This window comes from Theobroma cacao, chromosome 10, assembly GCF_053813885.1.
Source record: "Theobroma cacao isolate CCN51 chromosome 10, ASM5381388v1, whole genome shotgun sequence".
Lineage (NCBI taxonomy): Eukaryota > Viridiplantae > Streptophyta > Magnoliopsida > Malvales > Malvaceae > Theobroma > Theobroma cacao.
Genome location: NC_142648.1, coordinates 27333630 through 27347185, shown reverse-complemented (window position 1 = coordinate 27347185; position 13556 = coordinate 27333630). Strand labels below are relative to the sequence as shown.

At 29.4% G+C, this 13556-nt stretch overlaps 1 protein-coding gene and 1 non-coding gene across 2 annotated transcripts; both read right to left on the bottom strand.

Annotated features, from left to right (window-relative positions):
* Positions 1-2343: 2343 nt before the first annotated feature.
* LOC148760550 (small nucleolar RNA snoR8a) lies at positions 2344-2435 on the bottom strand. Its single transcript, XR_016023272.1, has one exon. It is a non-coding gene; the product is annotated as a small nucleolar RNA snoR8a (small nucleolar RNA).
* A 989-nt stretch (positions 2436-3424) lies between these two features.
* LOC18587340 (scopoletin glucosyltransferase-like) lies at positions 3425-5207 on the bottom strand. Its single transcript, XM_007011074.3, has one exon. The coding sequence runs from the start codon at positions 4985-4987 to the stop codon at positions 3539-3541; it is 1449 nt and encodes a 482-aa protein (XP_007011136.3). The 5' UTR covers positions 4988-5207; the 3' UTR covers positions 3425-3538.
* Positions 5208-13556: the final 8349 nt, after the last annotated feature.

Below are 13556 nucleotides of genomic sequence, written 5' to 3'. Positions count from 1 at the left end.
AGACCCATATGTCATAGTTGTTTTCCATGCCTCTAGTTGGATAAACAATTGCAGCAATAGTTTCATTAAAGGAAGTAATATGCCGTAAACACTCATTATTAAGTTCGGCAAGGGTAATGTCGAGAAAACTTTTTCAACCATATCAAAAGAAAGGATCAAATCACCACCATCATCGTCAATTCTTCCCAATGGTAAATTTCGTTTAGGTTAAGTGTTAAACAATTCAGGAGCATAAATATAGACATCTGAATGAAGAATTTCTCTCCAGAAATTTGTATTTAGGTTGTATAAATGAATTTGATGTATAATTTTCGATTGGACACCGTGAATAACTTTCACTAAAATCTTGTGGTCATCTAACTTGCAATCAAACCCGAACCCGATGCATAAAAAAAATGTGAGATGCAGAAAGAGGACGTGAGATGGTGGCTTCAGGAAGAAGTTTAACTTCTCTCGTGGAAGGATTCCAAAGGGTAATCCTATAACCATCATGTAAACAGAGCAAGCCATTCCATGGACCGATCCCAATTTGTTGTATAGGTATATGGATATTTTCTTTGACTTTCATATTAAACATGTCCCAACGCATAAAAAAAAGTGTGAAATGCGAAAGGAGGATGAGAGATGGTGGATTCAGGAAGAAGCTTAACTTCTCTGTGGAAGGATTCCAAACGGTAATCCTATAACCATTTTGCAAACAAAGCAAGCCAATACATGGACCAAACCCAGTTCGTCGTATAGGCATATGGATATTCTCTTTGGCTTTCATATTAAACCCATTAGGTCCACCATCTTTCTTAATTTTCCTTTCAATTGAAAACAAGGAGTAGAGAGGGACTTTGTCAAAATGTGAGAGATTGAGGTTGTTGTTTTTATAGCTGGTGATAAGATAAGAGGTTTGAAAAGAAAAGCACCAGTCATCAGGGATTTAAATTGAAGCATTAAAAGGATTTCCATCACCAAGGTTTATGCCAGTTCCTTGTTGGTAATTGGCATTGACATGCAGCAATTCTTCATTCTTTATCTAAAACAAAAAGATTAAGACTTGAAGACTTCAACTCAAAGGACACATCAACAACCAACAAAGATCATGCGGTCTGGAAAACTTTAAAACCCTCAACTCTAGGTTTAGGCTTTTGATTAAGCTAACATATTTAATGAATTTAATAAAAATAATAAAATAATGAAAGAAATTGTATTTACACTTAAATACTAAATTGGTCAAAATATCTAGGAAGTCCCTGTACCCATACAATTTATTCAATTTAGTCCATGTACTCAAAATCGTAACATTTTAATCTTTTAATTTTGAGAATTGTTTCAATCTAGTCTCTCTTTTTAACAACATCCAATTTTACTGTTAAAAAGATGACACCAGCATTGACATCAGTGCTGATGTGGTACCTACATGATGATGTGGCATGCTAGTGGCACCGACGTGATGACTTAGCAATGCTGACATGACACTGAGATGTTGACATGTCAGTGCCACGTGGCATACCAGAAAGTTTTTAAAAAAAAATTTTTGTTGCATGTCATAGGGACTAAATTAAATAAAAATATATAGTATAAGGACTAAATTGAACAAATTTGAGATGTTGAGGGACTAAATTGAAAAAATTATTTGAAAAATGCAAATCATTAAGTAGATGATAGATATACTTATTAATAAGCCAAATATTTAAGTGTAAAAGATTTATGATGTTAAAAAATATATATAAATATTTTATTACTTGATTATTTGATTCTAAAATATGTACATTAATTTATCTTTTTTGTAAAAATTAAGTTTAAATTCTCCTTTTATAAAAAAATTTCAAAAATAATTACATACCTAAAGTCAAATTTAGATGAATAACTTACATTTTGCTAGAAAAAAATAATATAAAACAACTAAATATATTCTTTTTTTCTTCTATTTATAATAGTATAAAAGTTTAAAATTTATTTGACTTAATTTTTAACTTGAGCTGAATTCAAATTAATAAAATAGGTTGATTTAGTTACAACTTTCACAATTTACAAATAACTATTCTTTTGGAATTATTCAGCTCTTACATAATTTATCTTTTATTTAAATTTACCAAAAATTTATTATAAAAAGATTTTATATAACGTCAAATATCACAACCAAATTTTTCTAAATTTAAATTTAAATTATTAATTTGGATCTGCAAAAATTTTGTAATATAAAATAAAATTATACAAATATTTATAATTATATTTAACTCTATCAACCATACATGCAATCTTTCATCCAAAAAATTTCAACTTAAAAAATATAACATGAAATATTAAACAAAATAAAAACATAAAAAATAAACAAAAAATTAAAGGGGTGGAGTAACTCAAATTCTATGTTGTAATAAGAGGTTTGTAATGCCCAAATTAAGCAAGTCAGAACGCAGAATTATTTTTATAATCATCGCTAACTACATATCTCCCTTCTTCATTATTTTAAAAGAAAAACTAAATCAATCTATTTTTCTAATTTGAGTTCAGCTCAAGTTAAAACTAAGTCAAATAAATTTCAAATTTTTGTACTATTATAAATAAAAGAAAAATAATTATTTAGTTTTTTTATATTATTTTATTCCAACACAATGTAAGTTATTCATCTAAATTTGACTTTAGATATGAAATTTTTTTAAATTGTCTTATAAAAGGAGAATTCAAACTTAATTTTTGTAAAAAAAAAAAATTAATGTATATATATTCTAGAATCAAATAATCAAATAAGAAAATATTTATATATATTTTTTAACACCATAAATTTTTTACACTTAAATATTTGGCATATTAATCATCTACTTAAAAGATTTACATTTTTCAAGTATTCTTTTCAATTTAGTCTCTCAACATCTCAATTTTATTCAATTTAGTCTCTGAATTATATATTTTTATTCAATTTAATCCCTATGACGTAACACAAAATTTTTTTTAAAAAATTTTTTTGATTTACCACGTGACACTGGCATGTCAACATGTCAGTGTCACGTCAGCTTTGCCATGTCATCATAGTAGTGCCACATGATATTGCCACATCATCAATTCGGTACCACGCGACATGTCACGTCATCAAAATGTGCCATATCAATGTTGATGTCAGTGCTGACATCATCCTTTTAATGACAAAATTAGATGCCGTTAAAAGAAAATACTAAATTGAAATAATTCTCAAAATTAAAAGATTAAAATATTACGATTTTGAGTATAATGACTAAATTGAACAAAATGTATAAATATAAAAACTTCTCAAGTATTTTGACCTTTCTTTTATTATTATTATTATTATTATTATTATTATTATTGTTATTATTTTGGTAGTGCGCTGCAAAGTAAGAAAATTAGTTCAAACAAGTAGGTAAACACATTCTAAAGCTAGCGAGATCGTTGGTAAAGCTTTGAACAAGGTGAGTAAGGCTATGAGGAAGAGTGTGGGTTGTTAATTTTCAAGAGATTATGAAACAATGATCATTATTGGAAACTCATTAAAAAATTAGACCATAAAAGTGCTACATATACCCTCCAATCTCCATTACTTGTATGTTTTCAAGGCACGAGCACTTAGTTCTTGAATTAAAGCATTCAAATCAGAGTCAGATGAACCACCCTTTTCAACAGCCTTCCTAGCTGACTCTGCAAGTGCCTTGGCTCTGCTTCTCATTTCGTCTGCCCTGTCGCCCACAATTATCTCTCTCACTGCCTTCTCTATTGCTTGTCTCTTCACGAAATCCCCAACTAGCCTGGCCCATTTTTGCGCACCAACACCGATCCCAATCCTCAGTATTTGAGTCAGCAACTTTTCGTTGTAGAACTGCTCGGCAGCCACTGGCCATGTGACCACAGGCACACTGGCGCATACTGATTCAAGAGCGGAATTCCACCCACAGTGAGTCACAAACCCACCAATTGCTTCATGATCAAGAATCAACACTTGGGGTGCCCACCCTCTTATGATGAGTCCCTTACCTTCCATTCTCTTCTCAAACCCTTCTGGCAGCCAATCTTCTTTCTCTTCATTTTTCATTTCTTTCCTGACTACCCAAATGAACTGTTGCCCTGAAGCTTCAAGACCCGTTGCAATCTCCAAAAGTTGAGAGGAACTGAAGTTTGTCACACTCCCAAAACATATGTAAACAACCGAGTTTGGTTTCTTCGAATTGAGCCATGCCAAGCACTCATTTTCGTCAATACATGTTTTCTTTCCTCTTTCTGTTTTATCAATAGTCCCTTTATTGCGTAACGATATGGGACCTACATGCCAAGCCCTTCTCCCCAAGACCTTCGTGTAATGATCAGCATAAGCAGATTCAAGTTCATAAAAGCTATTGACTATAACGCCATAGCACTTCAGCTCGGTTTCCTTGCTTTCACTATAGAACTTGGTAAAGCCTGTTTCTTGCCTAACAAAATCTGGCATTTGTGATCTTGTCAGCTTGATCTCACCTGGAAAATTAGGGATGACAAAGGGTTCCGAATCAGACGACACCTTCTTGTGAGGCTCATACAATCTGATGTGTTCTGTGGCGGATAGGGAGAAGACACAGGTTCCATGGAAGACAATTCTTGGAATTCCAAATGCAGCTGCAACGTCAGTTACCCAAGGAAAGAACATGTCTGCAACAAGGCAATCAGGACGATGAGCTTGGAGTAGATGCGCAAGGGGTTCCCTGAGCATGGTGGTAGCCGTGAAGAATTTAAACTGCATATCCGGTGATGAAGCCTGATCGTAGCTCTCACATCCTTCAGGCAATCCAGCCTCCACAGAAGGGAAATATGTGACGAGGATGTTGATTTCATAGCCCAAGTTTTTGGCCCTCTCAGTGACCTTGGAGATATGGGGCACATTCAGAGTAGTGGTAATGATGGTTGTCTTTACACCTTTAGCGGTAAAGAGCATGGCCAAATCTATGAATGGTATCATGTGGCCATGAGCCATGAAGGGCAGGAAGAAGATTTGAAGCTGACGGTTTTTACAACTCATGGGGCTCGTTTTCAGAAATTCCCGTAACAGTTTAAACTCTGATCCAAGCCAACAAGCTGAAACGAGCCTCTGTTAAAGCCGTATGAAGGACGGTGGAGTAGATATGGTAAACAGGAGGATAGGATGGAGAAGAGACTAGGACTACAGAGCAAAGCGCACAAATACCTTCCCTGATATTAACGCAAATGAATGGCAATGCCGCTCGGGAAGAGCCATGTAAATATCAAACCACCTAGTCAAAGTGCAACTCTACTAGGACCACTACCGCCGAAAGCAGGTTCTCATTATCAGCAATTTCTAGTGTTACATCAGCCATTACGTAACGAAGTTGGAAAAGTAGGTTCTGAAAAAAAGCAGGTGGGCTTGCTCACGTCTAATCATTTATCATCGTTCAAGCAATCACTTTGATGATGGACTATGTCCAACTAGAAATTAGATGCTTCTAAATTAGGTCCAACATACTTATCATCAAAAAAGTTTTTTACTTAAAAGGTCGGAAGCTGTGCTAAGTTTTCAGCTTATTCAAATTGCTTTTTTCCCGCATAGTTGACTTTCTTTCCGTTTTCATTTGGAAAACAGTTACCACTATGTACTACTGTATAATTTCTATTCTCAAGAGAATAAAAAGAAAAAACCGATTTCATGCCGGTGCCATTGAGCTGTCTAATACAAAAAAAGATGCATCCTCTTATAATTAAAGCGTATTTTTAAAAATAATCTTTAAAGGTAAAATATTTTTAAAAATAATTTTTTTATAATTTTAACTATTTTTAATCAAATTAGATAAAATTACCTTTAATGAAATTACACGCTATAATGTTACACGTCATATACAAAAACATGTGACACATCATGATTAGATTGTTATACGTTATGTACAAAAATATGTGTCAAGCCATGGTTAGGTTGTTACACGTCATATTAAAAATAAATACTGTTGTTACATGTCATGTACAAAGATATATTACACGTCATAGTTAGATTGTTACATACCATGTATAAAAACATGTAACATGACATAATTATATTGTTACACATTATGTGAAAAAAAATACTATTGTTACATGCCAAGTACAAAAACATGTTACACACCATAGTTAGATTGTTACACACCATGTTGAAAAAAAAATATTGTTGTTACACGTCATGTACAAAAACATGTTACACGCCATGATTAAAAAATGTTGTTACACACCATGTTGAAAAAAAAATATTGTTGTTGTCTGCTATATTCAAAAATATTTTGTTGCACTTTAATGCCTAAAATGTTATTATTACTTATGAACCAAAACTTCAAATCCTCTCAACTCTTTTTATTTCTTTTTTGTTTTTTTGACCATTTGGCATTAATTAAAGTGTTTTTAACATATTTTTATAAATAAAAATACAAATTTTCTTATCTTAAACACTTATTTTGACTAAAAATAAAAAAAATTCTCTTAAAAACCTAGGTTTATAAATTTCAATCTATGAGTTTATTGATGTTTAAGTCTCGAATTGATTCAATTAAGAGCTATTTCAAACATTTAAGATCATTTCTACCATTTTAGTTTTATCCAAAATACCTAAAAATCAAAATTTTCAAATAACCACCTACCCAAGCATATCAAAATCATTGTTTGGTGTCTTGAAAGCACAAGAAGAAAAATCCAAAAACGCGGGAAAAAGAAATAGGAAACATAGCAGACCAATACCAAAAAGAGAAATCGATAAAATTTGAAAAAGTGTGATGGTGAGAGAGAGAAATCAGAAGTGTAAATGGGAAAAAAATTGTGATGAATGGTTTAATTTATTTGAAATAGTTTTAAGGATATTTTTGTCAAGTCATGACAAAATATGACTAAAAACAGTTAAATTGATTTTGATGGTTATTTTTAAAATGTCCTTATCAAAAAAGATTATTCCTCATAATTTTCTCTATAATTAATAAATATTAAAAAAAAAGACTCATAAGTTATATGCTACTAGTAATCTTTTATTAACATAAACGGAGTTATTTCGGCCAATGGAATCTATATACTTATCCTTTTCTTCATGGCCATATTGATCAAGGCATCAGAACTTGGTATTAGCCGGTCATAACATTAGCAGACAATCGTTTCTTTACAAATTACAACAGTCCAATTTCCACCCTTTCAATGGTTAAGCCTCTCATTAGGATCATTACAAATGCCTAACAGACAAATCTGCTTATTGATTGTTGATAGACCTCCTTGAAAGTGACAGAAAACTGCACTAAGCCAAGCTAGCTATGGAAGGCATCATCTACCAACAACCTCTGAGTATAAGGAAAGTATTCATCGAGACAACCCTCTAGCTAAAGGTTAGCGTTAATGCAGCAATTGATAAAAGGAAATTAAGAAGAAGCAAATGATGACAGAAGAATGATTTGCTTTCTTCCTCTTTATTCAATGCCAAGTGGCGACGCAAGCTTAATTCTGCAGTCAGATCATCCAAATCAGTGTAAGAAGAACCCCCCTTTTCAACAGCCGTTTTTGCCATTTCCCCAAGTGCCTTGGCTTTCTTTCTCATTTCGTGCGCTGTGTCACCCACCATTATCTCTTTCACTGCCTTCTGTATCGCTTCTCTCTTCACAAAATTTCCCAACATTTTGACCGACTGCTGAATACCAACAACAATCCCGATCTTCAGAACATCAGTCACAAACTTTTCATTGAAAAACGGCTTTGGGGACAATGGCCATGTGACATATGCGGTTAAAATATCTGAAAAATCTCTGTATCTATGTATTTGGTTCAATTTAATCCTTATACTCAAAATTATAATATTTTAATTATTTAATTTTGAAAATTACTTCAAATTAGTCACTCTCTCTAACAGCATCCAATTTTACTATTAAAAAAATAACGTCAGCATTGACATCAACATTGATATGGCACATTTTTTTATGACGTAACACCTACATGATGACGAGGCATGCCACTTTGACACCAACGTGATGACGTGGTAGTACTACGTGGCACTACTATGGTAACATGGCAATGCTAGTGTGGCCTTGACATGTTGACATGTCATTGCCACATGAGAGATCAAAAATTTTTCAAAAAAAATTTTTTGTGCCAAGTCATAGAGATTAAATTGAACAAAAATATATAGTATGAGGATTAAATTGAACAAAATTAAGATGTTGAGGGATTAAATTGAAAAAGATATTTAAAAAATGCAAATCTTTAAGTAGATGATAGATATACTTATTAATAAGTCAAATATTTAAGTATAAAAAATTTATGATATTAAAATATATATATAAATATTTTCTTACTTGATTATTTGATTCTAGAATATATATACATTAATTTATCATTTTTAAAAAAGTTAAGGTTAAATTCTCCTTTTATAAAACAATTTAGAAAAAAATTTCATACCTAAAATCAAATTTAGATATATAACTTACATTCTGTTGGAATAAAATAATATAAAAAGACTAAACAAATTCTTTTTGTCTATCTATAATAGTACAAAAATTTGAAATTTATTTGACTTAATTTTAATTTGAGCTGAATTCAAATTAGTAAAATAGATTGATTTAGTTTTTCTTTTAAAATAATGAAGAAGGGAGATATGGAGTTAGCGATAATTATAAAAATAATTCTTCATTCTTCATTCTGATTTGTTTAATTTGGACATTACAAACCTTTTATTACAACATAGAATCTAAGATACTTCACCCCTTTAATTTTTTATTTATTTTTTATATTTTTATTTTGTTTAATATTTCAGGTTATATTTTTTAGGCTGAAATTTCCTAGATTAAAGATTGCATATATTTATGGTGGATAGAGTTAAATATAATTGTAAATATTTGTATAATTTTATTTTGTATTCACAATTTTTTTGTGGATCCAAATTAATAATTTAAATTTAAATTTAGCAAAATTTGATTGTGGTATTTGAAGTTAAATAATATCATTTTATAAGAAATTTTGAGTAAATTTAAATAAAAGATAAATTGGGTAAGGGTTGAATAATTCCAAAAGAACAGTTATTTGTAAATTATGAAAGTTGTAACTAAATCAACTTATTTTGTTAATTTGAATTCAACTCAAGTTAAAAATTAAGTCAAATAAATTTCAAACTTTTATACTATTATAGATAGACAAAAAAGAATTTATTTATTTGTTTTATATTATTTTATTCCAACATAATGTAAGTTATTCATCTAAATTTGATTTTAGGTATGAAATTTTTTTTCTAAATTTTTTTATAAAAGGAGAAGTTAAACTTAATTTTTCACAAACAATAAATTAATGTACATATTTTAAAATCAAATAATCAAGTAAGAATATATTTATATATATTTTTTAATACCATAAATCTTTTACACTTAAATATTTGGTTTAGTAATCATCTACTTAAAGATTTACATTTTTCAAATTTTTTTTCAATTTAGTCCCTTAACATCTTAATTTTGTTCAGTTTAATCCCTTTACTATATATTTTTGTTCAATTTAATCCTTATGACGTGACACAAAAAAACTATTTTTGAAAAAAAATTTTGATTTGCCGTGTGGCACTAACATATTAGCATATCAATGCCATGTCATCATATAGGTGTCACGTCATCAAAATGTGCCACGTCAACTTGATGTTAGTGCTTACATCATCTTTTTTAATTGCAAAATTGGATATCGTTAGAAAGAGGGACTAAATTGAAATAATTTTTAAAATTAAGAAACTAAAATGTTACGATTTTAAGTATAGAGACTAAATTGAACAAAATGCACAACATACATAAGTACAGGGACTTCCCAAGTATTTTGACCTACTAAATTTAATAAATGTTTGTGTCAAACAAATTTACTACTCTGCATAATTATTATTGTAAATAAATAAATAGAAAATATTTTTTATTAATTTAAGTAAAAATTCAATAAAAGAGAAAAAGGAATATATCAGAACTTTATAATTATTATATACACCTAAGATTTAGTAGAATGGTAAATGAGAAGTTACCATCTTGTTAGTTCGTAAATTTAAAAATAAAATCTATTTATCATCAGTGAATGGGGTTTTAAGAAAACATTTTTTGGGATGAACTTAGAGATGAATCTTGATTCTTTGCAATGGGTTATACTTTTTTTCTCTATTATTTCAAAGATAAAAAATTTTAATATTATATCTTTTTAAATATAAAAATATATATTTATCATTAATTAAATATTAAAATCAAATGTGAATAATATACCCTTATTAATCAAATTTAATCTGCTGGCACTTTTGGGAATAGCAATCTGCTTTGGCGGTTTGAATGTGCGAAATTATATATTAAGTTAACTAATTTTTATTATCACTTTATTTAATTTAGCTTTATACTACTAAGAAACTTCAAATTCCATCTCATTTACTTCAAAATGTTACTTGCTCGAGGAAGCAACTAAATTATAATTATATATATTGGAAATAGTATTAGAAAATAAGGTCTAAATTTATTATTTTAATATGGTGGTAGTTCAATTTATTATCAATCTTTTAATTGGCTCAATTACATTACCTTATTTTTCTTTCAAAAAAAATGATATGATAAATGAAAAGGTAAAAGTTGACGCAAAAATTGAAAATGATTTATTTTTGTAATGGTTTTGAAGGTAATATTATTGTTCGAGGACACATGGAATTGGAGTTTTTCCTCCTATATACACACACAAAGCAGTAATAAAATTTATTTTTGTAATGATTTATTTTTGTAATCTCCTGTAATGATTTATTTTTGTAATGGTTTCTTCAAATTTTTTTTAAAAAATATAAAACAACTTCCAACTTAATGTTTTATTAACTATTTCTCAACAATACAATCAAACTTGTTTCAAAATTAAAAGTACAGTAATAAAATTAAGTCAATTGAAAAATTAGTGATAAATTTGAACCAACCACAAAGTAAATAAGTGTACATTTGATGTATTGTCAGCGTAGAATATTTATACGCTTTAACAAAACAGCACTCAATTAACCTGTATAGATAAAAATTTAAAAATCCTTCAAAATAAATATTTTAAAAATTATGAATATTTATTTTAAAATATTTTTGACAATCAAGCCAAATTCGCTTCTGAATTAAAAGTATGATAGTAAAATTAAGCCAATTTAAAGGCAAAAGTTGACACGGAAATTGAAAATGTTTGATTTTTCAAAATGGTTTTGAAGGGAATTAATATTATGGACATGTGGAATTGAAGTTTTTTTTTTTTTGGTCGTGTTATCTTTAATATTAGTTTTGAAATTATAAAACAACTCCCAGTAGAATATTTTATTAACTATTTCTCAACAATATGATCAAAATTTGTTTCAAAAAATTAAAAGTATAGTGATAAAATTAAGTCAATTGAAAAATTATGTTAAATTATTTATAAATTTTTAATATAATATAATGTAAATTTGTATTTAATGTACTATTTAAATCTAATACTTATAGGTTATTATTTAATCGCAAATTACTATTCAAAATAAATATACTTAAAAATTATAAATACTTATTTTTAAAAAATTTTAATATTTAAATTTATTTATTAATTAAATGATAACATTTGATTGTTTGAAAGATATAAAATCTTGACAGTATATTAAATATAAATTTTATAATATATTTTTATTTTTATTTATGTTATTTATTAGTATTTAGAAAAGGGAAAAAACCTATTAATTTCCTAATTAATAGCTATTAAAAAAGGACTTAGACCTGGTAACGCAATGTACCTATCCTTATCCAAAAGAATCATTTGAAAATCATTTTAAAAATAATTACAATTTAACACACATCTAATCCAATACTCTTTCCTCAACTTACATATAAATACTGATTCTTTTCCACTCTTCTTCAGCTCTTTTCTCCTTTCCAAACACCCTTCTGTATTTTTTCAATCTGAAAGTCCTACCTTTAGGCTGAGTTTTAATTTAAAAAAAAATTAAGACTAACCCTTGATTTTTCATGCCATTTCCGTTGAAGGGTATTGTTCAAAATTTTCAATTTTTTTGTATGCTGTTGTTGGTTTTTCAACAACAACTAATTTTGACTTAACGAGTACTTTGCCAGTTGCCATCCCTTGAGATGTTTTTCAACCTTACTATTGCTGATACTGCCTTATTACACAACAAGTTATTGTTTCTGGATAGATCAAACTATATGTTGTCTACTTCTTAATTTCTTTTCTGTAATTCTTAAATTTTCAACTCCCCCAGATGCTACAAACCAACCCAATTGCCCAATACTATGGACTGAAGAAGGGACAGGTGGTGAAGGTTACTTACACTGAGGAATTTGTCAAATTTCATGAACGATGCTGCCGCGTTGTTTGATGCTAATCTTTGTTGATTAACCCCTTTAAAGTGATAGCATTATGGGAAACTGAATTGCACTTTCTGTAAGTGGCATAGGTCTAAGTTGCAGAAATTTACTATGACATCCATGTATAAATTTAATCTTTTTTTGGCTTGTCTAGCTGGCACATTGGTCTTTGCCATCGTTATCGACCCCTCCCTGTCAATTTCATTTGTTGCATTACTGATTTTTCTTTCTGTAGCAACATTACATTCTTGAATGTTAAAGGTGATCATGATGCTAATCAATCATCTCCTACATCTAAACCTGGCAACTTTATCTATAAATCTTTCATTCATACTTGACATTCAATGTCTAAGATATCTAGGGATCTCTTTATATAAATCGCTGCTAGCAGCCTTCTGCATGAGTCCATCAATTGAACTTCACATTCTCTTTTAAGTAACACAACCAGTTGCTTTTCTTTCTGATGTTTTTGTTTTCTTTTTGCTGTTTCATCTATAGGGGTTACCAGAAACTTTTTCTGGTAATAAACCTGTAATAAAGCATGAATTTGCTACTCCATTTCAGACTTATTTATTATGTTAATTGGTCGTTAAGAATTGATGGATAAGCATCCCAACAGTGGACTTAATGGTATGCACCTACCATTGAGTTAAATGTTCTTATGCAGATTTCATATAATTATAGGTTACCGTATTTGTATAATTTTGTAAGATGCAAGAAAAACAAATTGCAAAATGTAATATTATACACAGGTACAAATATGACTACATCAATGAAAGAGGTGTCTATGAAACAATAAATTTAAAATACTTCATCACAAAAATAAAATATATAAAATTTTGATTTTGATAGGCTTGGCAAGAACTTAGAAACTTGAAATTCTCATCAACTGACCACCTTTATAGACACGTAGCTAATCTCCAACAGAGTAATGGAAGTAACGGCATTGTAAATTAGACAATTTCTGTAATGCATGCCAATGTGGCATAAATCCAAAAGCTACCAATTGTGTTGTTAATTTGTCCCATTTATGCAAAGATGGTTTGCTTCCATTCTCAAACTGATCCAATGAACAATTTCAAGAAAAAAAATTGACAATGATGCTAGCAAAGCAGAGAGGTCAATTATATCTTTCTCTATCAGTATCCCAATGCCTATATAGGTATGTTTAAATCCAGGTAAACCAACAAGTAAATGGAAAACAAAAAACAAAAAACAAATCAATCTCTAGGCAGTAAGTAAGAAACTCAAACTTGTATTAACCTATCT